Raw genomic sequence first — 25,276 nt, 5'->3', positions numbered from 1 at the left:
GGCTATTTGTGGGGCGGACAGATGGGGGCTGCGGACAGACGGACACTCACCGGGTGTCACAGGCCGGGGCTCACGTGGCTGTCACAGCTTCCCTGAGGGGACACGGGGCTCCAGCCCCACCCCCCCCAAGATGTCACCCCACAACTGTGGTGGTCCCATTGCAGGGGGGACAACTCAAGGGCTGGGGGACATTTGGGGAATCCACAGGGACACCCAAGGAGGTGCCGGTGCCACCGCGGGATGGGGGACAGTGACACCTGTGGCCAAAGGAGCCTGGGGGGCTCAGGTTATGCCAGCCCCCCACACCTGGTTACAAAGGGCACGTGGAAGCCGAGGGGCTGCAAACAGTGCACAGCTTTTTATTCCGACACCCCCCCGTGGGCGGACCCCCCGAAATGGGGGGCAGAGAGCCGGGGGGGGCCAGCGTGGGCGCTCCCCCCGCCCGCAGCGCTGCCGCGTGTGCCCCCGCGCTGTTCCCATTTATAGCGCAGAACACGGCACCGGCGCTCGCAGGTAGAAAGAAGCTGCAGTCGCCCCCGCATCCCCCCCACACCCCCCCCAAAAGGGATAAAAGTCTCTGCTTTAAGGCAAATCGTGCTCTGCCCCCCCCCCGCAGCTGCAGGTGGGGGGGGATGAGCTCAGCCCAGCCCTGGGGGGGGCAGCCCAAAGCACCAGGGAATAGCCTGGGGGGGGGTCCCTGTGTCAGAGCCCCCCATTCTCTCCCGCAGGGGAGGTCACAGCCCTGGGGGGGGCTTCGTGCGGACAGAGGGAGGGGACGGAGCTGTGTCCTCACCCCACTGTGGCCTCTTCCTCAAGCCCCTCTTGTGGGGCACAAATACAGCAGTTGGGGGGGTCACAGATGAGCCCCCAGTCCTGTGTGAGGGACGGGGTGGGTCAGACCCCAAGGAGGGGGGCAGAAGTTTGGCACGCAACAGTCCATGGGTGCAGGACCCGGTTAGGGGGGAACGGCGGTGGGGGAAGGAGCCGAGCCCCCCCGGCCTCAGCTCAGCTGTTAGTGCAGGGCGTCCGCTCCCGGGGGGCACAGCGGGGCCCTGGGGGCCACGGGTCCCCTCCTGCCTGTCCCCAACCGCAGAGGAATGTCCTGGGGGCAGGTCCCGCTGCTCAGGCCTTGCCGGAGAGTTCGGCGACGCGCTGGCGCAGGTGGAAGGCGAACTCGAACATGGTGGCGGCCAAGCTCTGGTGGATCAGGTACCGGGGCAGGCGGCCCTGTGGGGAAAAAGGGACAGTGGGTCAGAGTGACAGTGACAGGGGGGTTGGTGTTAAGGGATCCCTGCAGATCCCCAGCCCTGCTCACGCAGGGTCACAGAGCAGATCACACAGGATCCCAGGGGTTTGAATGTCCCAGAGAAGGAGACTCCACACCCGCTCTGGGCAGCCTGGGCCAGGCTCTGGCACCGCAAAGGGAAGAAGTTTCTCTTCGTGTTCAGATGGAGCCTCCTGTGTTTCAGTCTGTGCCCGCTGCCCCTCACCCTGGCGCTGGGCACCACTGAACAGAGTCTGGTCCATCCTCTGACACCCACCCTGAGATATTGATCCCATTGATCACATCCCTCTCAGCTTCTCTTCTCCAGCTCAACAGCCCCAGCTCTCTCAGTGTCTCCTCATCACAAAGATGCTCCAGACCCCTCAGCATCTTTGTGTCCCTCCCTGAACTCTCTCTCCAGTAATTCCTTGTCCTTCTTAAACTGGGGAGCCCAGAACTGGACCCAGAACTGCAGCTGGGGCAGAGCAGAGGGGGAGGATTCACCTCATGACGCCACCAGCCCCAGGGACACATTGGTGGCTCATGGTCACCCTGGGTCCCCTGGGTCCCCCTCCACAGAGCTGCTTTCCAGCAGCTCAACCCCAAGCTGTCCTGGGACACGGGGCTGCTCCTCCCCAGGACAGGACCCTGCACTCAGCCGTTCCTCAGCAGAAAGATGCTCCAGACCCCTCAGCACCTTCCCAGCGGGGGCAGGATGGAGGAATCGCTGGGTTTGGGGCTGGGGGGCTGATCCCGACCGGGTTGGGGACGCGCGAGCGGCGCAGGGGGAGCTGCTGCTTTGCAGGAGTTTGCTCCGGGGGAGGAACTAAAACTTGATTTCTTTAAAAAAAAAAAGAAAAAGCAAACCCTTGCACGACTCAGCTCCAACCGCCTCAGCCTGTGATCTATTATGTGAGATGCATCAAAAAGGAGATAATCCTCGTTTCTGCGGGGGAAGGGAGCTGAGGAAGGGCTGGGAGCAGCAGCGGGGGCGTGCGGAGGGTCCTGGGGCAGAGGAGGGGTCTGAGCAGTCAGGGATGGCCAGAAAACTGCCCTTGGGGGGTCAGGGAGGCACAGGAGGGACCCCCCACCTTGGATGGGGGTGTTTCAGCAGGGCAGCGGGCAGAGATTTGTCCCCGGAGCAGGTTTTGTGTGCAGGACAGCGTGGGATCGTCAGTCCAGGGGCCATTTCAGACGCTTTCCCGAAAGGAGCTGGGGGGTGAAGCTGCGTCACGGCCACAAACACACACACGTGTGTGTAATTCTCACCCTGGGTCGCAGGAAGGGATGAGCCATGTGCTATAAATACTCCTCCAGGGCCAAAGGAAATCGCGAGGGAGCCCGGAGAGGGGTCTGTGTACCAGCAGGAAGATGCTGGAAGCAGTTGACAAGCGGGTTATTAATAACTCATCCACTACAACATTTCTTCCAGCAGCAGAGGGTGAGGGCTCTCCGGCCCGGGAAGCGCAAGGAGCATCTTTTCATCTTGCACGACCAAAACGGGTTCGTTATCCCTCATTACCAAGGGGCGGAAGAGGCATCGGAGCCAGATCCACGCAGGAAAACACACCTCTGGGGCTCTGCTCTTGCTCCTGCGCTCACCGCCCGGGCAAACGCTCCCAAAAATCCTTCCCCGAGCGTTTTCTGAGCGGGCAGGAGCCGCTGGGCTTTGTGGGGAGGGAGGGACGTGGGAGGGGAGGGGGCCGCAGCAGAGTGCTGAATGGAGCCTTTGTGCTCGCTGCCGCAGCGCGTCTCCACGTCAACCTTCAGCGGAGGAAGAACACGGAGCCAACTCCGCTCCCCCCAGCCCAGCTCCTTCAGCCTTTTGTCCGGGACGCCAGCGAGGACTCGACACACGATTCCCCAAATAGCTCCAGAGCTGGGGGGTCTCGCACGGGGGGTACGGCCCCGCACGTGGGGGGTGTCAGGGAATCGCCACGCGCCACTAGTGTTGGTCCCTAAATAGGATAAAAATCTCCTCTCCATCAGAGATGTGAAACCCCAAGCGAGATCTCTGCCAGGGGACGAAGAGCTTCCCCACCTCACGCTTTTCTTTTGGGGATCAAAAGGGGGATTTTCAGCTGGCGTTTAACCTCCACCAGCAAAATTCGAGTCCCTTTGAAACGGAGCCACTTCCAGCAGCAGCAGCAGGCGCGGGGAGCGGGTCCTGAGCGCGCAGGGGACCCCGCTGAGCTCTGCTGGGGGCGGGAGACGGCGAAGAGCTGTTTTGTTTTTACCTTCAGATCCGTGTTGAGGATCCAGATGAAGGTGCAGACCCTGGGGTTGCTGGGACATTTCAGCACGATGAATCCGCCGGGTCCGTTCTCACCCCTGCGGGGAAGCGAAAGCACAAAGTCAGAGCCGGGACCGGCGGAGAAACCGTTTTGCAGCGCTTTGGGGTGAATCGTGTGGGTCCTGTGGCCGCCCCCTCTGCCCGCAGAGCCCCCCGGGGGACGAGCAGATGCTCGGAGGTGCTGGCTTTGGAAAGGCAGCTTTCCCACAGGTGCTTTGGCAGCGGCGGTGCCAGAGCCGCCGGCTGAGCCGCAGCTTTTGCCTCCGGACCGCGCCAGCCTGGCCGACAGCGGCTCTTCATCCACGGGGAGCTTTCCCAGGGAAAATCCTGGGGAAATGGGGGAAAATGAGAGGTTCCCCCAGGAAAAATGAGCGGGCAGGGAAGCTCTGCGCAGTCACTACAGCCCCCAGATCCTTTTTCACACATCTGATCCATCTCTGAGAGGAGAGCTGTGCTCACACACAGCCCAAACACACATTTTCCTCTCCAGGATCACACTATTTTTGCTGCATCCTTTTGACAAAAGCTTTTTCCAGGGCCTGAAGTCCCCAGCTCTTAAATAGACTGAGGCAGCTGTAATGGCTCCGAGTTAAAATGTCAATTACTTTAACCAGATTATTAGGAAAAACAAAGTGAGTGCGCGCAGTGGCACAGCTGGGCCCCGGGCGGCGGAGCAGACAGCAACAAGGAGTCCTTGTTCCGTGAAAATAACCCCACCGGGATCCATCACCGGCCGGGCAGAGCTGGCCCTGCGGAAGGGGAGAGGCCAAAGACCTGCCGAGGTTTCGGGAGCTGCTCCATCCTGACGCAGCTCGTTTCACCCATGGGACCATCTCTCGGTGTCCGTAGCCTTTAAAGTCAGCTTACGAGAAGCAAAAGGCATCCGAGAGGCGCAACGCGAGCCACGGGCAGCTGTTAACCGCCCCTCCGAAATGGCAACTGGCCCTCGTTTGGGAATTAACTGTTACATAAACAGGATGCGGATTGGGTCGGGGTTTGTGCTGTTACTGGTCAGCACCTTCAGTCCCCTGAGCTGGGAGCTGGGAAACGCCCGAGCGGCGCTCAGAGTTTCGTTAACAAAGGGAGAAGAACAAGGGAAGCCAAGGTTTAGTTCCACAAACAGATTAGCTTCCTGCAAACGCTGCCAGAAAGACAGCAGGGTTTGCGTTTAAGTGGCTCTTTGCCCTAAAGCTTAAGTGAAGTGAGTGTGTCAGATATCAGCTAAAAAAATACAACCAAACCAGAAGCTGACTCTTACCTGACATACTTGGAGAGCGGAGGCTTCAGGCTGTGCGTGGTCGACATCCCTGAGGAAACGTACCTGTCTCTTCTTCTCTCGATCCGTCGCACGTTCACGAAATCCCTAAGGAAAGAAAAGGGCGCCGACTGCTTTAAAACACGCGTGGGGCCGGGAAGGAGCAGATCCCGCTCTCTGGATTGCTGGGAAAGGTCGCGGCAGAAGTTTGTCAACGTGGTGATCAGGGAGACCGACCGACTGACCGGGGCAGATTTTGAGCTCTGAGGCTCCTGCCAGCAACGTCTGGAGGAGAATTCGGGGGCTCGTGGCCTTTGGAAGCGTCACTCGCTGACACCGGGAGCTCCCAGTGCCTTGGGAGGGCGTTCAGGGAGCTCAGTAAAAGCAGACAGTGGAATAAACTGACCTCGGGGACACGACACCGCCCGCGGCCCCAGCTGCCACGTCGTACGAGACGATTGTGTTGTCTTCAACCCGCTGCAAGATCTGGGAGGGGGGAAAAGAAAGAAGGATTTCCTCAGATTGTGCCCAGAGCCGGGCGGTGCAGACCCGGCCCTAAAACAGCACCAGGTTTCAAAGCAACCAGAGGGTTTTTAGCAGCTGATCCAAGGCTGAGGGGGACGAGAGCTTTGGCAGCGTGTGCACAGGATTGTCACCTGCCCTGGGAACGGTCCCGCTGCCTTTCGGGAGCGGGCAAAGGCGTTGCCTTTGGATCCCACACCACAGAAACAGCTCAAAACGCCCTGAATCTAGCAAGCAAACGCAGGCTTGGCTCAGCTGCCGGCCCGTCTCCCTGCCCACCTCGTGGGTTTTTGGCCGGGCACACGCGTGCAGCTGGCGGCCGCGGAGCATTCGCATGGTACGGATGAGCGGCGGAGATTTAACGCCTCAGCGCCTCGGATCCAGCTCAGCTCCAGCAAGGACCCGGGCGCCACCGACAGCCGGTGCTGGGCCGGGGGAAGCGTGAGCTCTCCGCTCCAAGGAGCTCCTGTGATTAAGCCATCTTTGTCCGGCACGCTCACCTGGCAAGCTGCCACCGTTCTGTTCCACAGGATCATCTTCTCGGGCTGGAGAATAACCTCCTGGTAAACTGTTTCAGCAGAGCACTGCAGGAAAGCCTGAGGACAGAGCCAGAGCTGTTAGCCAGAGCCCCCCCCAAGGATTATTTTTAAGGAACACCAGGCAGATCACAAAGAACAACTGGGATAATACAGGAGGAGAGCCTGTCACAGGGCTGTCACCTCTGTGTCACCGTGCTCCTGTTCCCAGGGCACACGTGGAGTCAGGACAGAGCAAACCTCAGGTTTTGGCGGCGGTTGAACTGCTGCCGAGGGCTGTGCTGGTGTGAGAGGGCAAATGTCTGTCTGTAACACAGCCGGACAGACAGACCATGGGGCTGGCTCCTCTCCCACCCTCACCCTGCTCTATCAGTTCTGCCGCGTGCGTTATCACTTCAGGAAGCGGCCGAAAAGCTCTTCTGAGCTCCAGCACATTTATTTCTCCAGGTCCCCATGGGACGGGGGATCTTTGGAGGCAAACAGTTAACGCAATAAAGTGGGACCATCCAGTTTTTCTTCCTCGCGAACACAGAGCCGCTCCATCGGCAGCTCCTGCCAACGAGGCAACATATGCACTGGAACAAAGAAAAGCCACCGCAGCACCGACGCTTCATTAAAGCGTGGTTTACAGCCAAGCCGCTCCGGCGAGAGGGCAAGGCTCTTCCGAGCAGCTCCGCTCCATGCCAGGCAGCAGCAGACGCACACTCAGCCCTGGTCTTGCTGGCAATTAGTTGCAATTAGCCTCCTTGGTCAGATTAGTCCTAGACACTGGGGTTGGAAACGAGTCTTGCGATCACCTGCTCCCGTTTCTACCAGCAGAGACCAGGGCCCAGCGTTATTTGCTGGGGAGTTTGTCTGCCGGCCAAGGGGTTTTCCTGGAGAGATTCCCCGGAGCGTGCAAGTGCGGTTCATCTGTCTCGAGCACAGAGAGTGTGTTTTGCAGCCTGACCTGTCCTGCCGGCGCCAGGAGGGAGGGGGAAGGCTGAGCCGCGGCTCTGAGCAGCGCAGTCGCCTTTTGCCTGTGCCGCACAGCGATCCGGGAAGCTTCTTACCTTTAAAATAAAGGTCTTGCCGTGGAAAGGTATTTCGAAAGTGTAAACAACGTCACCAAAGTCCTGCGGAAGAAATAAGAAAGTCGCGTTTACATTAGGAAAATAAACGGTTTCCAGGTGGGGGTGGAGTTTGCAAAACGCTGACCCGTGTTGTTCTGAAGGACCCTCAACTGTCCCCGTCCCCCCCCCGGGACAGCAGGCGGTGACCCCGGCACAGCAATGGCACCGAGCACATTTCAGATGCACGTGCACAAATTTCCATCAACAAAACAATACCCGGAGAGGCAGCGGTGATGAGACAGAAAAAGAAACCGCCCCGTGCCAGCCTGTAAACTCCCGTCAAGGTCAAATTCCCTTTGTAACAAGGGGTAGGAGAGAGGAGTTGCTTTGCCAACGCTGCTGTTGTTACCTCCATCCCAGAAGAGACTCCCCGAGGGGATTTGGGATGGACAGACGATAACCTTTCATCGTTAGCCCTGTGTTAAACTCTGATGAGTCTATTTAAATCCATCCCCCCCCACCTTTGGATAAAGAAAACAATCTGCCCAGCTAGTTTGGCATCAGACAATGGATCACTTGACGGGGGAATTTGAAAGACCAGATGAGGCTGCAGTTTGCAGGACTCTCACCCCAATCGTGTTGTGAGCCCACAAGCAGAAAGCGAGGTTGGTTTTAGGGGGCAGAGACACTGCCCCATTCTCACCACCCCACTGGAGAGAGAAAGGAACTGTAGGTACCCCCAAAAACTCTGCTGTAGCTCAAGGAACAAACCAGCACGGTGAGGAACGTGGCGGGCATCGCTTTGCTCTGTGCATCCTCTGGGCTGCCCCGAAGCAAGAGCTGTGACGTGCAAAACCCTTTGGCAAAGCCACAGCGGAAAGATATGTCCCAAACTGACACTCCAGCACCCACAAAGTCCCTGTCCTGGGGGAGGGGGGGACACAAACAGCTTTGGGGGTGGCAGGAGGAGTCTGTCCCTGCTCCCAAAGCTGGCCAGAAAGGCCAGACCCAGCTTGGCTTGGTCTCCCAGCACCTCAAAGGCGTTTTATGAGGGAAAAAGAGCAGAAGCTGCAGCGACAGGACAGGGCTGGGGTGTCCCCGCTGTCCCCGCACCAACAGCTCGGCATCCCAACGCCTGCCAAAGGTGAGCTGCCCACCCCGCCGTCCAGAGGGGCGAGCGACGGGCTCTCTCCTGTCAAACAGGAAGGCAATTAAACGTCTAATTAAATAAGAGGGGATTTTACATTTAACTGAACTGGAATAGATTCCTAATTCAATCAGGTCGTTGAAACGCTTGTTAATTTTTCATGGCGCAAGGAGGTTTCAAAGGCCTCGTTTGTCCGCGCGGTTCTCGCTGAGCCGCCCGTGCTTTCTGCCGGCAGGTGGGGTGGGGAGGGGGGAAAGGACACTTGCATTGTTTTTCTCGAACTTCCAGTTCTCCTCCTGGGCGAGGATTTGGTCCACAACCTCCATCGCGTCTTTGCCTTGTCGGATATATTCCTTCTCCTAGGAGAGAGGGGAGCGTTTCATTAGCTGGGGTTGCAGAAAGGCTGAGACACGTGCGCAAGGCTCGCCGCCCCCCTCCCAGGGCTGGCAGAGGGAAACGGGAGATTTCCCATCACCGCACCACAAAAATCTCTTAATTTGGGTCACAGAGGCCTCATTTTAGAGCTCAAAGTCACGCTTCCCGCCCTGGCTTGTATCCACACACCAGCTGCGTCCACCAGCGAGGCTCCCGCCTGAATGTCAGGGTTTCCAGCAGGCAAAGGGCTCCGAGATGCACAACATTCAGTTTACCTGAGCTGTCAGCGCCTTCCTCCCCGCGCCTTCCTCATCCGACTCATTGTCCGAGCCTGGGGGGAAGCAGACAATTAGCACACGGCTGATGAACGCCACTTGTACGTAGAATAGAACTATGGAATGGTTTGGGTGGGAAGGGACCTTCAAAGCTCATCCAGTCCAACCCCCTGCCGTGAGCAGGGACATAGAATCACAGAATCATTTTGGTTGGAAAAACCCCTCTAGATCATGGAGTCCAAGCATAACCCACCCCAGCACTGCCCCATGTCCTGAGAACCTCATGTCCGTCTGTCCAACCCTCCAGGGATGGTGACTCCAGCACTGCCCTGGGCAGCCTGTTCCAATGCCCCACAGCCCTTTGGGGAAGAAATTGTTCCCACATCCAACCTCAACCTCCCCTGGCGCAACTCAAGGCTGTTTCCTCTGCTCCTGGCGCTTGTTCCTGGGGAGCAGAGCCCGACCCCCCTGGCTCCAAGCTCCTTTCAGGCAGTTGCAGAACTCAGGAGGGGGTGATTAGGGAGCTGAGCAGCCCCATGAGAAGCGCCGGGAGGGGAGCACACGTGGGAAGCAAGGGGAGGCCGTCCTACCTGCGAAGGATTCCGGCGGGGAGTAGAACTGCCCCTCGGAAAGGGCTCCGGGGTAGAGCAGGGGCCCGCGAGAGGCCGCAGCCTGGGCCGCCAGGTACCCTGCGAACCAAAGCACCGGCTTTGCCACACGCAACATCCAGCCCTTCGACCCCACGGCGTCCCAGGGCCCCCACCCAACCACTTTCCTCCAGATACAGCTGGTTTTTTCCCAGCCAGCCCACAAGCTTTTCAGCTCCTGTTGCCTCATCTTTTGTTTGAGACGTTTTATCTGCATGGAGATCAATGGGTTCTTTTGCCTGTCAAATCCAAAGGCGATTAAGCATCTAATTAAATAAGAGCTTCCCCTGGAAGCAATTTGGAACCTGAGCCTAATCCAATAGAGGCATTAAACACTTGATCATTTTTTATCTTAAAGCCTCCTTGCAAGACTCAAACATCCTCTGGTGTTTTGCAGTCAGTCAGAGCATTTCTGATTGAGCCTCGCTTGACAAATACTTCATTTACGTGCCATTTCCCAGACTTATTTCACCAGTTAAGCCTGCGAGAGCAACAAACACCTTTAGGAATGGGTGGCTGTGCCAGCCCGGGCTGAGCACCCGCTCCCTAGAAGGACCCTTGGAAGTTACAGGCGCCCGGCACCGCGGGGTAATTTGTAATAAAACATTAGGTCAGGCTCAATCTCCATTTAGTCTTGAACTCAGAGACCAAAGGTTGTACGATTTCACAGGCCGTAACTCACGCTGCGCCCCTCTAACATGTCTGGGAGCGCAGCGATCCCTCTTGGAAAGGTCTCCAGCCCTATCTGAAGACAGATATCCCGAGACAGAGAGTCCAACAGGCCGCCTGGCACCTGTCCCACTGTTTCAAAACATTTTCTCCGCTGCAGAGGTGAGTTTTGTTTCCAACATGTTTGGCTTCGGGACCCAGACATTGGGGAATTTGGCACTTTTTGTTTTTTCTCTCCGCTCAATTAAAAGATGCTTTTTATAATCTGGTATTTTCTTCCCCTAAAGGGACTTATATACAATCGCAGCATTGAGTCAGGCACTTCACACCGCAGCCAGCCTGGAGATCACTTCTCCATAAATGTCATCTCTGTCAAGGTGCTGCCAAAGCGGCAGAAACCCCAGGCCCGGAGGTTTTATTCTGCCAACTCCTCCCAGAGAGGAGCAAAATACTTACAGCGTTCCTCTTCTGCTTCCTGAGTGAGGACTTTAAAATCCAGGAACCAAGTCTCCAGCCAAGCGATGACAAAGGAGACGATAGGGAGTAAATAACCGAAAGCCCCTTTGGTCAGAAGCTGAGTGGAAAAAAGAAGAAACAACAGGGAATTTACACAAATGGGACAAGAGCAGCGTCAAGTAGTCGCAAAGCGATTCCCCTGCGAGCCTGAGGAAACCAACCTCGGAGAGGATGACCTTCACGATCAGGAAGGCACTGGATACCAATGTAGTGACCTGAAAAAGTAAATTTACAGACCTCAGATCCCCACAAACTCCAGGCGGAGAGAGAAAACTAAACACAGGAAAGCAAAGAAATGACCTCCTTACCGCGATGACCCACCAGTGGCGCAGCCTGACGACGGCATAGGCCAGCAGCAGCACAAAAAACCGAAAGAAAGCCAAGACCTTGAAAAACAACAGCAACAAACAGGCATTGACGCTCGTCCCTGCCCTTGTCCCTCTGCCAGGTGCTGGGAGCACACAGACACGGGCACCCGAGGACTTTGGCACCTAAACCAACGGGCTCAAGGCTGCGAACTGCCTGATTTTGCTGAGGGGTGAAGCTGCGGGGAGACCCCAGCACCCTCCCCTGGGCTCAAAGGTGTTTCCTCACCCGCAGCACTCTGAGATACTCACAAATATGTCAAAGAAAGAGGTTCGAAAGCGGTACTCGATGATTTCATTCCTCAGGTTCTTCTGAATGCCGTCCTTGGTCTGCAAGGAGACAGCAGAGCAGAAAGCGCTTGAGTGCAATGGGAAGAAACTAATGGGAGGAGGAATGTGGTTGAGCGGGGGCTACCGGGGGGGTCAGGTTGTGCATCAGGCACACAAATACCCGCTGAACACACGGCATGGCCTTGCCAGCCAACGCGGGACCTCGGGAGGGTAAAACATCCCATTTCACCCTTGGTTTCACACCAGGGAGCACGAGTTGGGCAGCCAGAGCTGGAGCAGAACATTCAAAACTTCTACTTGGGGTTTTCTAACAGCAAAAAGCGGTTCCTTTGGCTCAGCACATCCAGTAGCACCAACCGCAACTCTCACAGCCTAAAGCCCTTGGTCGGATGTCACCTTCACCTGTGGCTTCAGGTGACAACCATCAGCTCTATGGGAGGGGACACGGAGCAAACGAAAAGCCACGGGAAACCGCTTCTCCTTGGAAATGCGCCGAACAGAGCTGGACAATCAAAACATTTCCCCTGCGAGGGCTCTCAGGGGTCGCTCGGCAACCTGGAGGGATTTAAGGTGTAATCACCCTCATTGCGCAAAGCGCTGAGGGGTCCCCTCTCCTCTCCCCACAACGGCTGCGGGAATCCTGATGGAAGAAGCCAAGCAGCGGGTTGAAACGCACCGGGAAAGGGGCAGAGGGAGGAGAGGAGGGCAAGGGACAATCCGATTTCCTCGCAGTCTGTGTCTGGTAAGAGGCCAAACCGCTTTCTGCGATATCACACAGGAAAAAGCTCGTGGAAGAGCCATCTCACCTCACCCCCAGATAACCCGGGACCCGCCAGCCCTGGTACTTCTGACACCATAAATCCTCGTTCTCCGGAGCCTGGAATGGTTGTTTATGAGGAAGGGGCTGGCTCAGGTAACTGGAACAAATGCTTCACCTTTAGGCGATTGGTTTGAACGCGGCCCAGCTGGCCGGGGCGCGGGGACAGGCTGACAGCTGTTTGATGATCTGTGAGGAACAAGTCAGTGGATCTCAGGCCAGGTCTTGGCAGCCCGGTGTCCTGGCAGCCTCTGGTCGGCACGGCCAAGGGCAGAAGAGGCAGCCGCTGGGAAACGGTCCCTCTAGGTCAGGGCTGGGGCTTAATATTCAGGGAGAGGGGGGAGCAAAGTTCTGCGCTATAGCTTTAGCTGATTTGTGGCTACAGAACTTGCTGAGCTGCCACCAAAAGCTTCCTCCCTGCACTGTGAGATGTTGCAGGAGGTGAAGACGCAAGAAAAAGCTTTGTATTCTGATTTCTGTGAGTTTTTTTCAGTTTAAATACAAGCCAATGCCAGGGAGAAGAACCATCCGAGGCATCTCTCTCCATCTCCGAGAGCAGCAAACTCGCAGGATTACAGTTTGCAGGCAACAGACATTTAACAAGGGCCAATTTGCTCGGCTTATCTCGCAGCGAAGGAAACCGTTTGATAAAAAAAGCATTAGTCATGATATAAAATCGCTGCTCTTCATAACCAGGCAAATAAGCTACCCTAATAGCTTTAAATATGCAGCATCTCGGCTCAGGGCCCAAATATCAGCAGTTAGTCACTCATTAATGGCTACCTGCACGACCTACGCTCACAATCACCCTGGTGACCGCGCTGGCAGATATTAATTCCCCAGGGCTGGATTGGTTTTGATTTGTAGACAGCAGCTCTCAAAACAACCCAGGAAACAGGGACAAGAGCAAGGGCTGGGGTCCAAGACACCATTGGCATGGTGGGAATGCTGCCCAAGAGATGCTTCGTGCAAATTTTGGGGGCACTGGGGTCTCTTCAGGATCCCAATATCGCAAGGGCACAGCCAGGGAGCTGCTGGCTGGGGCAATCTGTTAAGTGCAGACACCCAGGAGATAACCGGAGCAGAGATAAGAGCTGCTAAGTGAGCGCAGGATCCAGTGCTGATAAATAAAGGCCAGACACCGGCGCTGGGCTCTATCTGTTCATCTCGCTTCTCCGCGGAGGTCGTTCCGTGCGAGGACGTGCGGTTCCTGGAATCCACCGCCCGCACGGCTGAGAACAGCCGGGTGCAGTTCAGGAAATATCAACCAAAATACAGCTCAGGGAGTAAATCTGACCTGCTGGGTCTGAGGTAAATAAACTGGATTTCCCTGGTCGTGGCCGCAGTCGACACAGGAGCAAACGCAGGGGCCTGTGGAGGGGACCGAAACCCTCGCAGTGCCCCAAGCAGCACCTCCGGCCTTCGCGAGCTGAGATTAGTTGCTGAGATCAAAGCTCAAAGCGCCTTTTGTTGCTGCCCAACAGCCAGACAGGCCAGAGGAGGGTCTGCACGCCCCACCTCGCTCATGGACGCTCCTGGATTTGCTCGAAGTGAGGGGAGCAGGAGGGAAACGCAGCCAAGTGCTCGACCTGGCAATTCCACGGCCGCAGATCTCATTACACTGCAGCAGAGAGCACGAGATGTGATGGTGTTAACGACCCAGGACCGCCACAACAGAGCCCGGTTACAGGAAACGCGCTGGACTTTAGTTTACGCTTAAGTGCGCGGGGGTTTCTCAGCCGGCACAAATCGCTGGGAAGAACAAACAAAGACTTGGCCCAAGACTCTGCGACAGAGCAATTAACGGGGAGGGAACTGAATGCAAAAAAATAAAGCACAACTTAAAAGGGCAAAGACTCCATGGATTTGCTTCCCCACAACTTACATTCAATTCGATGATCCACAACAAAGAGATGAAGAGCAGGTCGAAGGTGACGAAGAGGCAGAAGGTCCTCCTCACGTCCGAGATGGCTTTTCTCTTCTCGGGAGAGAAGTAGCAGTACGGGGAGAAGCCCTGGCTGTGGGACAGGGAGGTGCTGATGGAGGCGATGGCCGGGAGGCTTCGATCCAGGTCCTGCTGCAGATCTGTGGGTTTGTGCATCCTCGGCCCAAGAGACTTGGGTCCTACAGCAACCGGGGCAACATCGGCCACGTCAGAGCGTCGTCACCTGCGGAGAGACACCAAGGGGACACTCAGGCTTCCAGATACCCCTTTGCCTCCCCGCTCTAAGGGCCGATATTTCTGGTTTTAGAGCACAAGTGTGATGGGAGCGGCTGAGGGACTTGGGGGAGAACAGGAGCTGAGGGGAGACCTTCTGATCTCTGAACTGCCTGAAAGGAGCTTGGAGCCAGGAGGGTCGGGCTCTGCTCCCCAGGAACAAGCGCCAGGAGCAGAGGAAACGGCCTCAAGTGGCACCAGGGGAGGTTGAGGTTGGATGTGGGGAACAATTTCTTCCCCGAAGGGCTGTGGGGCATTGGAACAGGCTGCCCAGGGCAGTGCTGGAGTCACCATCCCTGGAGGGTTGGACAGACAGACATGAGGTTCTCAGGACATGGGGCAGTGCCAGGGCTGGGTTATGCTTGGACTCAATGATCTTGAGGGGCTTTTCCAACCAAAATGATTCCCTAGTTCTATTATCAAATCAGATCCTGTCTGCTTTACACAGTTCCTGCGGGAAAAAGCCAAGACCAGCTTTTTGGGCTCTGTCTCTGCCGCAAAGACACCCCAGGCTGCCCCATCTCACCCGGCACTGCGCAGGCAGGGACCCCCCATCCACCCGGCTCACCGCAGGGATGGAGGAATCGGCTGCCAAAGGCTCAGAGGGTCCCTGGAGCCACCAGCAAGTGTCACCAGGACCCGGGGGCAGCCGCCCAGAACGGGCTCATGGCACCACGAGCCAAACCAGCGGCTGCGGCCAGAGCGGCAGATGGCAAATCCCGCCGAGACATCGCGGCAGCAGGAAAAGGGGCCTCGGGGGGTTTCCATTGAGGCTCGTGATCCAAAAGGGAACAGTTCCCGGGATCCCGGAGCCACCCCAGGCTGCACCATCCTCCTCCACGGGGAGGGATGCAAAGCTCCCAGGGGGTTTGCAAAAGGTAAATCTTAAAACCTCAGGAGCCAGTGATCCTGTTGGATCCCGCCCCACACGGCTGAGGAATCGGGAGCGGGACGGTGGGTTTTACACCTGACTCGGGCCAAGCGGAGCAGCAGGAATCGGGCGGGGGACGGAGCCGCGGGCACACAACCCCGTGCCAGCGAGGTGTCGAGGTCCGGAGGCTGTTTTCATGCAGCCCGTGCCAACCATTGTATGGAAATGTTTCCTTTCCGCCAGCCCGGCACAAGGAAGCCGCGACGCTAACGGAGCGTGCGACTGAGCACACGCTGGGGACAAACAAGGAGCGACGACACCAAAACAGGTCAGGCTGGGGATCTGTCCGTCCCCAGCTCCGCGTCACCCACGGCAAAGACACAGCGACCAACGCCTTCTCCGCAATAGATCCCTGCCTGAGCATGGTTTGCCTTCAAAAACACAGATTATTTGCTGCCTTAACCACTGTCCCAGCAGTTCTGCATCATCCAGGACACAAGTGAGGTTTGTGTGTCTGCAGCAGATCAGACCTGTAACAACCAGGAGGCTGCAGCCGCAGAATGTCTGATCCTGAGGGGCTTTTCCAACCAAAATGATACTCTGATTCTACAAAAAGAGCCCTGAGATTGTACCCAGACCTGCGGGAAGGGGCAGGCAAAGCTGCCGAGTCCCACCGGACACCAGAGTGACCGCACAACCTGATTTTTGGGGCATTTCTGGGTCCCTGCGCCAGCAATTTCTACATCCCAACCCCCCGGGGAAGGGAACAAAGCCGGAGTCCTGTCACATCCCCGTCAGTCTCTCTCGGAGGCGCTTCGGAAGGAGCTGGAACACTTGTCACTTCGGATCAGCCGCAGCCAGCGCGGCCCTGGGCTGCTGCGAAAAGTTGGAGACATCTGTGAGCGCTGAATAAAACATCGGGCGGCGCGGGGGCCGCCGGAGATCTCCCCCTCCCTCCCGCCCGCAAACACCGCTTTGCACTTAGGAGCTCCCCGCAACTTTCACAGCGCTTTAAGATCACCCGGAGAGACTCGACAGCCCCGATTCCACGACTGGGGCTGCTCTGCGGCACAGGGGACACGGCACAGCCTGGGGACATGAACCCTTAAACCCACTTGTCACTAAAACCCAGCCTTCCCGGTCAGGTCTAACACCATTTCAGAAACACGCCCGGCCCAAACCAACCAGCAATAAGCAGCTTTTGGGGTAAAAATAAGAGAAAAGGGCTTTGCCTTCAGAGCACCATGGGCCAGAGGAGGGTTTGGGAGGAATATTTGACGCCTCTGCCCGACTGGAGCGAGCTCTGAGCAGAAAGAGCAGGGGCTGGATGGCAGCGTGTAGAAATGTGGTGTTTTTTTTTCTTTCTGGGTGACAGATAAATTATTGAGCGCCCTGGTGTTGTATTATGCATTCAGACATCCTCCGCAGCCCGCACCGATCTCGCTGCTGAACCCCGAGCCGCTTCGGGGGCTCTGGAGCTGCTTTTGGGGGACCTGAAGCCACTTTTGGGGGCTCTGGAGCAGCGCAGCTCCCACACGACAGCCTGGGAAGCGCGAGGGACACCCTGGGTGACAGTAGTACAGTCCGAAAGGGCCACTGGGGACCCCTCAGAGCTTTTCTGCTTAAAAGAAGAGGCTCTCAAGGCTTTGAGGAAAGATTTGGGGTTTTTTTGGCTGGTGACACCTCCTGTTTTGGGGACAAAGCAGGAGGTGAGAGGGGCTGTGGGGACAAGAGGTGATGCCACCATCGCGGGAAGAAAACACAGAGAAGCAGCCAGTGACATCCAGAGACAACACCAAGTGGGCGCTGGGTCTGACGGCAAAACACGGCGTCCCAGTCCAGCCCAGTGGGAAACTGGGGGCCAAACTGGAGCCAGGGCTTGTGCTGAGACACGGCCCATCCCTGGGAATGGCCAGGGACGTGCCACCGCTCCCCGGTGTCACCCCCTTCCACTCTCAGCGTTCAGACTCAAATCACACGCTCCTCATTAGCGCACGTTTGCATGTTAATGACCTGTCTTACAGCGAGAAGCTTTTCCATCTCGTGACACCGCTTCTCCTTCCCTCCCGCGCCCCCGACTTCCTATTAATGTGTCTTCTCGGCTCACATGACGACTTCAACAGCTCAATTCTTGTGTCACCTCCGCTGAGAGTTACAGCGTTTGCACCGAACGCTGCACCAAGAGAGAAAACGCCTGGAGGGGGAGAGGGACAGGCCTTTTAGAGCCACCAACTGCGGGTGTTTCACAGAATCATGGGGTGGTTGTGGTTGCAGGGACCCCTGTAGATCCCCAGCCCTGCTCACGCAGGGTCACAGAGCAGATCACACAGGATCCCAGGGGTTTGAATGTCTCAGAGAAGGAGACTCCACACCCGCTCTGGGCAGCCTGGGCCAGGCTCTGGCACCGCAAAGGGAAGAAGTTTCTCCTCGTGTTCAGATGGAGCCTCCTGTGTTTCAGTCTGTGCCCGTTGCCCCTCACCCTGGCGTTGGGCACCACTGAACAGAGTCTGGTCCATCCTCTGACACCCACCCTGACATATTGAGCAGATCCCTCTCAGCTTCTCTTCTCCAGCTCAACAGCCCCAGCTCTCTCAGTCTCCTCATCACAAAGATGCTCCAGACCCCTCAGCATCTTTGTGTCCCTGCCTGGACTCTTTCCAGTAATTCCTTGTCCTTGAACCGGGGAGCCCAGAACTGGACCCAGAACTGCAGCTGGGGCAGAGCAGAGGGGGAGGATTCACCTCATGACGCCACCAGCCCCAGGGACACATTGGTGGCTCATGGTCACCCTGTGTCCCCTGGGTCCTCTCCGCAGAGCTGCTTTCCAGCAGCTCAACCCCGAGCTGTCCTGGGACATGGGGCTGCTCCTCCCCAGGACAGGACCCTGCTTGAATTTCACCAGGTTCTCCTCTGCCGAGAACAAACACGAACAGTGTTTGAGCTTCCTAGCGGGAAAAAGCACCTTTAAGACAAAGATCACCAACGTTAAAGTAAATTAGACACTAAACCTCACTCCGAAAAAACACATGAAGTGACTCAATATTTTCAGCAAACCACCAGACAGGCCCTGTCACATTCACAGCCGGGACCTTGGGGGGGTCCATGTAGTTCCTTCCCCCCCCGCCGGGAGCTACTTTGGGACCCCCAGCAGCGTCTGGTGTCCTTGTGCCGTGACCAAAGTCCCAGCCACGTCTCGCCCCAGCTGTCACTGGGTTTTGTGACACGTTGTGGAGCGGCGAGAGGTTTCGTGTTGCTTTCAGCAGGGCAAGGGGGGGTCTCCAAGGGCAGTGACACCCCACGGAGCACCCACCGTCCCCACAGCCCCAAAGGGAGGGGGACAAAGCTCGGGGGCTTTGTGGAGCCCCCCGGTGTGGATGCAGCGGGGAAGTGTCTGTGATCACAGCACATCCAAACCCCGGCGTGACCCCCCGCATGCCCAGCAGCCCCCCAAGGCTGTGAAAAGCAGTTTGGTGAGCACCGGGATCACCGCGAGATGTTGCGGACGGAGCCGTTCAGGGTGGCGTTTGCCAAGGGACTCACGCGAGAGCAGCACCGGGAACCCAAACTACCCCTCTGACCCCCAGGGAGCCTCTCAACAAGCCTTTCAACCCCCCAACAAGCTTCCCAACCCCACCAAAAGCCCCTGGACAAGCCTCTCAACCCCTCCACAAGCCCCTCTGCTCCTTGAACAGCCCCTCATCAAGCCCTTCTGTCCCTCAACAAGCCTCTCAACCCCCACAAAAGCCCCTCAACAAGCCCCTTTGCCCCCCAACAAGCCCTTCAGTCCCTCAAAAAGCATCTCAACCCCCCAAAAGCGCCTCAACAAGCCCCTTTGCCCCCCAACAAACCCCTCAACAAGCCCTTCAAAAAGCTTCTCAACCCCCCAAAAGCCCCTCATCAAGCCATTCTGCTCCTCAAGAAGCCTCTCAACGCCCAAAAACCCCCTCGACAAGCCCCTTTACCCCCCGACAAACCCCTCAAAAAGCTTCTCGACCCCCCCACAAGCCCCTTTGCTCCCCAACAAGCTCCTCCACCCCCCGAACAGCCCCCCATCAAGCCCTTCTGTCCCTCAACAAGCCTTTCAACCCCCACAAAAGCCCCTCAACAGGCCCCTTTGCCCCCCAACAAACCCCTCAGCCCCTCAACAAGCTTCTCAACCCCCCAAAAGCCCCTCAACAAGCCCCTTTGCCCCCCAACAAACCCCTCAACAAGCCCTTCAGCCCCTCAAAAAGCTTCTCAACCCCCCAAAAGCCCCTCAACAAGCCCCTTTACCCCCTGACAACCCCTCAAAAAGCTTCTCGACCCCCCCACAAGCCCCTTTGCTCCCCAACAAGCTCCTCCACCCCCGAACAGCCCCCCATCACGCCTTCTGCCGCTCAACAGGCCCCTCAGACCCCCAACAACCCCCCAAACCGCCTCTCGACCCCCCCGGCCCTGCCCCGGGATTCCCCGCCCCGGGGCTCCCCCGAACCCGCAGGGCCGAGGTTTCCAGCCGGCGAACCGGCGACAGGCCCCGGCAGGACGGAGCGCCGGGACCCGGGAACTCGGCCCGGCAGTCAGGCCTGAACCGGAACCAGCGCCCGGAACCGCCCGCCCGGCCCGGCCTGTGCCCGCCCGCGGTACCTGCGCGCCCGGTGCCGGTGCCGGTGCCGGTCCCGGTGCCGGTCCCCGCCGGAAGCGAACCCCGAATTCCGGCCCCGCCACCGCCTCCGACCCGGAAATGAACCTGAGGCTGCGCCTGCGCAAACCAGCTTCGGCGGTGGGCGGGCCCAAGGCGGGGCGGTGGGAGGGCGAGACCATTCCCCACCGCGGGGGGGGGGGGGGCAGTGTGGGGAGGGAGACACCAATCCCCGCGGCGGGGGGGGCTGGCCCCATAGCGCTGCCCCACAGCTCCCCGCTCATGTGCCCCCCCCCCCATCCACTGCCCCCTAAACGCGGGGCTCAGCCCCCCAAGCAGGCTCCAGTCTCTCTGTACAGCCGTTTATTGCGGGGAGGGGGGTCTGCTCGATGGGCGGGGGGCAGGAGCTTTGGGGGACCCCAGAACCCCAACCCCCGGGGGGTCCCATCCCCGGCTCCTGCCCCGGCAACCGGGGCGGCGGCCCCTTCCGGGGGGTCCCCGGGGACGGGACCCCCGGCACCAAAGCCGGGGGGGCCATGGCCAGGCTGGGGTCTGGTCTGCATGGCCACGGTCATGGTCAAGGTCACGGTCATGGTCAAGGTCACGGTCATGGTCACTGTCGTGGCACACGAAGCGCAGGCAGGGCAGGCAGCGGCGGGGGGGGCACAGGCGAAGCTGCTGCGGGCGGGGGCCGCCGGTGGTGGCCGCTGGTGGCCGGTGGTGGCCACTGTTGGCTAACTGGTGCCCAGCGGGAAGGTGGGCGAGTGGCGCTCGGTGCCGATGGGGCGCGAGGGCACCTCCGCGAAGCCGACGTGTCGCCGCTCTGGGGACGGACAGACGGACACGGCGGGGTCAGGCACAGGACCCGGCGGGGGTGGGGGGTGCAGGGTGACACCCCACGTACCCCCGGTGCCGTCGTCCTCCTGCTCCCGTCCCGGCTCCTCCTCGTCACCCTCCGGTCCCTCGGGGTCCTCGGGGATCTCGGACACTGTCAGCGACTTCAGGGCGTCCCCGCGCTCCTCCATGCCGCCCGCGAAGGAGACCTTCTGCCCGCCTGCGGGCAACCAGACCAGTGGCCCTGGTGGCCCCCGGGGTCCCCCAGCTCTGGGGTGACAGCCCTTGGGGACTTCCAGCTCCCAGGGGGACCCCAGCTCCAGGATGATGGCCCCTGGGGACCCTGAACTCTGGGGTGACCCCCAGCTCCTGGGGGACTCCCAGCTCTGGGTTAATGGCCCCCGGTGGCCCCCAGCTCCGAGAGGACCCCCAGTTCTGGGGTGACAGCCCTTGGAGTCCCCCAGCTCCCAGGGGAACCCCCAGCTCTGGGGCAACAGCTCCAAGGGACCCCCAACTCTGGACCGATCCCCAGCTCCCAGGGGACCCCCAGATACAGCGTGACAGCCCCAGGGACCCCACTGCCTGCACCCCAACCCAGCCAAGGTGGGGGGGAAAGGTCCCTGAGCCCCAGCACCCCAACAGGTGGGCAGCCCTGTCCCCCCGCTGTCCCCATGCCGTTACCTTTCCGTTTGTGCGCCTTGGGGCCAGCGGGGAAGTAGCTCCGCTCGGCTCTGACCTGGCTCCCCGGGGCTGCTCGGGTGGCGGGTGATGAGCGGGGGACAGGGGACGACACGCGCGGCACCGCGGCACCGGCAGCCGGCACGTCAGCCCCGCGGCCGGGGGTCCGGCTGGCGTCACCGCAGCCCCGGCGGGGGACGGAGACGCTGCCCGGCGGGGGGACACGGTGGCCCCCATGGGCTGAGCGGGGCCAGGCAGCACTGGCAGCAGCCGGGCTGTGTCCCCCCATCCACCCACCCTGTCCCCAAGGGCTACAGGGGGTGGTGGCATCTGCCTTTGCACCCCTGGGCTCCAGCAGCCCCGTCCCCATGTCCCCCAGGCTCTGGCAATCCTGTCCCACATCCCCGAGGCTGCAGCAGCCCCGTCTCCTTCTCCCAATGTCCCCCGGTCTCCAGCAATGCTGTCCCCATGTCCCCTGGGCTCCAGCAGTCCCCTCCCTGCATTCCTGCACCCCCTGCACTCCGACATCCCTGTCCCCCCATCCCCATGTCCCCTGGGTTGTGGTAGCCCTGTCCCCATGTCCCTCAGGCTCCAGCACTCCTGCCCCCATGTCCCCTGGGCTCCAGCAGTCCCCTCCCCACCTCTCTGCACCCCAGCATCCCTAGCCCCCCGTCCCCATGTGCAGCCTGTCGCAGCCTGTCCCCATGTCCTCTGGGCTCCACCAGCCCTGTCCCCATGTCCCCGTGCCCCCCCAGGCTCCAGCAGCCCCGTCCCCCGTCCCCCTCACCAGACTCGAGGACGCTGTCGGGGTCACAGGCACGGGACAGCTCGTGGTCCCCGTCATCGGCCTCCCCGTCGGAGCTGTCACCCCCGGCCAGGCCGCTCTCCAGGTGGGACTGCACGATGCGCTGCACCGCTGGGGGGGCACCAGCGTCAACCCTGCTCCGGGCACTGGGAGCACTGGGAGCACTGGGGTTTCCTCACAGAGCCACATGGCACTGGGAGGGACAGGGGGGACAGTGTACCCAGGTGCCCCCCGCCCGCCCCGCACAGCCCCTGTGCCTCAGTTTCCCCACTCGGCCGGTACCTTTGAGCGAGGGTGGCGTGTAGGCACACGGGTTGGTCCTCTTTGGTTTGAGCAGGCAGCCCTCGCCGGAGGCACGCTGCGGGAGGGACCGGCCTTGGGGACAGTGTCCCGGTGTCCCCCCACCGCACTGGGGTCACCACGGCCCCCAGAGAGCCTGGTACCCCATGGGGAGCTGTGATGGGGTCTCATGGTGGCAACCCCAGGATGAGGTGGGGGTCAAAGCTGAGCCCTCCCCGAGGATGAGGACCCTGGTTTTGGGGACCCTGGTGTCCCCGTGACGGTCACGAGGCGGTTTGCACCGCGGCCAAGCCCATGGCTCCGCCGGCGCTGTGTGCCCGTGCCGGCAACTGATAAGCAACAGGGACAGGATGGGACGGGGCGAAGGGCACAGGGCTGGGCCCCCGTAACCCCCCCAGAACCCGGGGAACCGCTGGATGGGGGAGCAGGGACACCTGGGGGGAATGGGGACACCCTGGGGGAGTGGGGACACCCAGGTGGGGAGTGGGGACACCCGGGGGTCCCGGCGCCCACTCACCTGGTAGGGCAGGTTCTCGTCCTCTGGGTCGGCAGCGCCGGGGAGAGATGGGTGAGGGGTACAGGGGACACCAGCACCCAACGGGGACCAGCAGGTCCCTGCCCACCCCCAGAGCCGCGTGCCAGGGACTTGCCCTGACCCCCAGGGACCTGCCACCGCCTCCTGTCCCCCCGCTGTGTCCCGTCCCTGCCACCCCATCCCTTATGTGGCACCCTGTCCCCTCCCTGTCACCATGTCCCATCCCTGCCACCCCATCCCTTATATGTGGCACCGTGTCCCCTCCCTGCCACAGTGTCCCCTCCCTGCCACCACATCCCATCTCTACCATGGTGTCCCATCCCTGCCACCCAATCCTATCAGTGACACCATGTCCCATCCCATCCACCACCTCCCGCCACTGGACCAGATGTCCCCTGCCACCACGTCCATCCCTGCCCCTTGTCCCCATCCTTGGGGTCCCAGTCCCGCTCACCTGGGGATGAGTGTTCGGAGAGCTGGAAGAGCATGGCTGGCGTGGGCCTCCGCCGGCGGATCTGGGGCACGGCAGGGTGTCACCACCCAGCTGGGGACACCTGGGGGTCCCCTGTCCCCCTGCCCTGCGCCCCAGGACCGAGACCCCACACGCATGCCGTGGGTGCGGGCAGGGAGCGTGTGGGGCCGCGCACAGCGGGGAGAAGGGGACAGGGACACCCAGTTGTGACCCGCACTGGGTCCCCGGGGTGGGGGGTCCCTGCTGAAGCCACAGAGGGGCCATGGCCCCGTCCCAGGGTCCCCACGGTGTCCCTGGTTACTCCTGGTCCCATAAGAGCCCCAGTTCCTGCCCAGACCCTCCATGGGGGCTCTGGGTCCGGTGTGTGCTGGGGATGTCCCCTGGGGCTGGGGACGTCCCCTGGGGTTGGGGATGTCCCCTCAGGCTGGGCACAACCAGCTGGGGGTGGCTGCACTGTCCCCCAGCATGTCCTGTCCCCTCCGTCCCATCCCTTCCCTCCTGTCCCATCCCTGTCCTCTCCATCCCTGTCCCCATCCTGTCCCTTCTATCCCACCCCTTCCCTTCCCTCCTGTCCCATTGCTGTCCCCTCCGTCCCATCCTTTCCCTTCCCTCCTGTCCCATTGCTGTCCCCTCCGTCCCATCCCTTCCCTTCCCTCCTGTCCCATTGCTGTCCCCTCCGTCCCATCCTTTCCCCTCCCTCCTGTCCCATTGCTGTCCCCTCCGTCCCATCCTTTCCCTTCCCTCCTGTCCCATTGCTGTCCCCTCCGTCCCATCCTTTCCCTTCCCTCCTGTCCCATTGCTGTCCCCTCCGTCCCATCCTTTCCCTTCCCTCCTGTCCCGTCCCCGTCCCCATCCCTGTCCCTGTCCCCCTGCAAAACTCTCCCTCTGCGCGGGACAGTGGCTCACATAGGGACCTTGGAGCTATGTCCCCATCCAGTCCTGTCCCCTCTGTCCCTCCTGTCCCATCCCATGTCCCCGCTGTCCCCACCAATCCCCCTTGTCCTGCTCTCCCGGTCCCATCCCACCCCTCCTGTCCTGGTCACATCGGGGGGGTCCCTCGTCCCCCCGAGGTCACCGGCAGCGCTGGCCAGCGCTGCCGGTGACCTCGGGGGGACGAGGGACCCCCCCGATGTGACCCCAATGTCCCCCCTCACCATCTCGACGGCACGGGGGTCCAGCTGGCTGGGGGGCGCCGGCACCGAGAACTGGATCTTCTTGCGGTCCTTGGGGTCCATGGCCTTGACCTTGTGTCACCACCGCTGGCCGGGGTCGGGGACAGGGGGGAACGGGGGGTTCTCTGCCACCGGTGCCGAGCAGAGAGTTCGGTGGCACCCGGGGCTGGGTACGGCGAGGACTGAGAGCGGCGGGAGGTGGGGAAGGCAGAGCCGGTGAGGAGGAGGAGGAGGAGGAGGAAGGAGAAGGGAGGGAGGACACGTCTCCTACCAGGCGCTGAATTATTCATCTCCCCCGGGCAGGGGGGCTGAGGCCTCGGTAATGAGCCCTTGGGGAGCCCCTGAGGGGGTTCAGCCAACTTGTGGGGGGGGCCCTTAACCCCTTCCCTGCCGGGGGGGTGGCACCTTGTCACTATGGCCAGGTGGGACGGGACAGGGGTGGGTGTCACCACGTGAGTCCCCATCCTTGTGCCTCAGTTTCCCCACAGAGCCACAGGCGGGCAGGGGACAGAGACAGGGGACAAGGGATGGGCCACTCTTGCCTTTGGAGGGGCATCAGGGAACCCCCCCCGGCTGCTCCATGCCCCACGGACACCTCGCTGCCACCCCATGGGACAGGTACGCTGCTCCTTCGGGGTGCAATCCATGGGGCAATGTGACCAGGGGACACCCATGGGGACACGGGACGCCTCAAATGTCCCATTGCCTGTGTGCTGGGGGTCCTGCACCACCACCAGCCACAGCGCTGG

At 60.2% G+C, this 25,276-nt stretch overlaps 2 protein-coding genes across 4 annotated transcripts; both read right to left on the bottom strand.

Moving 5' to 3' along the window:
• Positions 1-343: 343 nt before the first annotated feature.
• On the bottom strand, positions 344-19,855 carry STARD3 (StAR related lipid transfer domain containing 3). Of its 3 annotated transcripts, none has more exons than XM_082071161.1 (15): positions 19,737-19,855; positions 13,910-14,192; positions 11,169-11,246; positions 10,860-10,937; positions 10,713-10,766; positions 10,492-10,609; positions 9,310-9,408; positions 8,720-8,775; positions 8,336-8,428; positions 6,923-6,985; positions 5,835-5,930; positions 5,219-5,298; positions 4,816-4,920; positions 3,502-3,595; positions 344-1,227 (listed from the first exon to the last, which is right to left on the bottom strand). In XM_082071161.1, exons 2-15 carry the CDS (start codon positions 14,123-14,125, stop codon positions 1,123-1,125), a joined length of 1,335 nt encoding a protein of 444 aa, XP_081927287.1. In that variant the 5' UTR covers positions 14,126-14,192; positions 19,737-19,855; the 3' UTR covers positions 344-1,122. The 3 variants fall into 3 exon arrangements, with proteins under 3 accessions (XP_081927287.1, XP_081927288.1, XP_081927289.1); XM_082071162.1 differs by lacking the exon at positions 19,737-19,855 and adding an exon at positions 17,127-17,176; XM_082071163.1 differs by lacking the exons at positions 13,910-14,192; positions 19,737-19,855 and adding an exon at positions 12,014-12,208.
• Positions 19,856-20,086: 231 nt separating this feature from the next.
• PPP1R1B (protein phosphatase 1 regulatory inhibitor subunit 1B) lies at positions 20,087-24,702 on the bottom strand. Its single transcript, XM_082070769.1, has 8 exons — positions 24,510-24,702; positions 23,338-23,398; positions 22,866-22,888; positions 22,331-22,406; positions 22,031-22,159; positions 21,247-21,315; positions 20,636-20,785; positions 20,087-20,554 (listed from the first exon to the last, which is right to left on the bottom strand). Exons 1-8 carry the CDS (start codon positions 24,588-24,590, stop codon positions 20,466-20,468), a joined length of 678 nt encoding a protein of 225 aa, XP_081926895.1. The 5' UTR covers positions 24,591-24,702; the 3' UTR covers positions 20,087-20,465.
• Positions 24,703-25,276: the final 574 nt, after the last annotated feature.

Source organism: Streptopelia decaocto (assembly GCF_964273445.1).
Source record: "Streptopelia decaocto genome assembly, chromosome: 22".
Classification (NCBI taxonomy): Eukaryota; Metazoa; Chordata; class Aves; order Columbiformes; family Columbidae; genus Streptopelia; species Streptopelia decaocto.
Note: the sequence above shows the minus strand (reverse complement) of the source record. Positions and strands in the feature narration are given on the sequence as shown.

Excerpts from the sequence above, each read along its gene's own strand:
- STARD3 (XM_082071161.1), bottom strand. The coding sequence starts at position 14,125 with ATGCACAAACCCACAGATCTGCAGCAGGACCTGGATCGAAGCCTCCCG. Across the intron at positions 8,429-8,719 it reads GGAAGGCGCTGACAGCTCAG|GAGAAGGAATATATCCGACA; the intron begins GTAAACTGAATG and ends CCTCTCTCCTAG. Across the intron at positions 5,931-6,922 it reads GCAAGACCTTTATTTTAAAG|GCTTTCCTGCAGTGCTCTGC; the intron begins GTAAGAAGCTTC and ends CTCTGTCCTCAG.
- PPP1R1B (XM_082070769.1), bottom strand. The coding sequence starts at position 24,590 with ATGGACCCCAAGGACCGCAAGAAGATCCAGTTCTCGGTGCCGGCGCCC. Across the intron at positions 22,407-22,865 it reads ACGAGAACCTGCCCTACCAG|CGTGCCTCCGGCGAGGGCTG; the intron begins GTGAGTGGGCGC and ends TCCCTCCCGCAG. Across the intron at positions 20,786-21,246 it reads CAAGGCGCACAAACGGAAAG|GCGGGCAGAAGGTCTCCTTC; the intron begins GTAACGGCATGG and ends GGTTGCCCGCAG.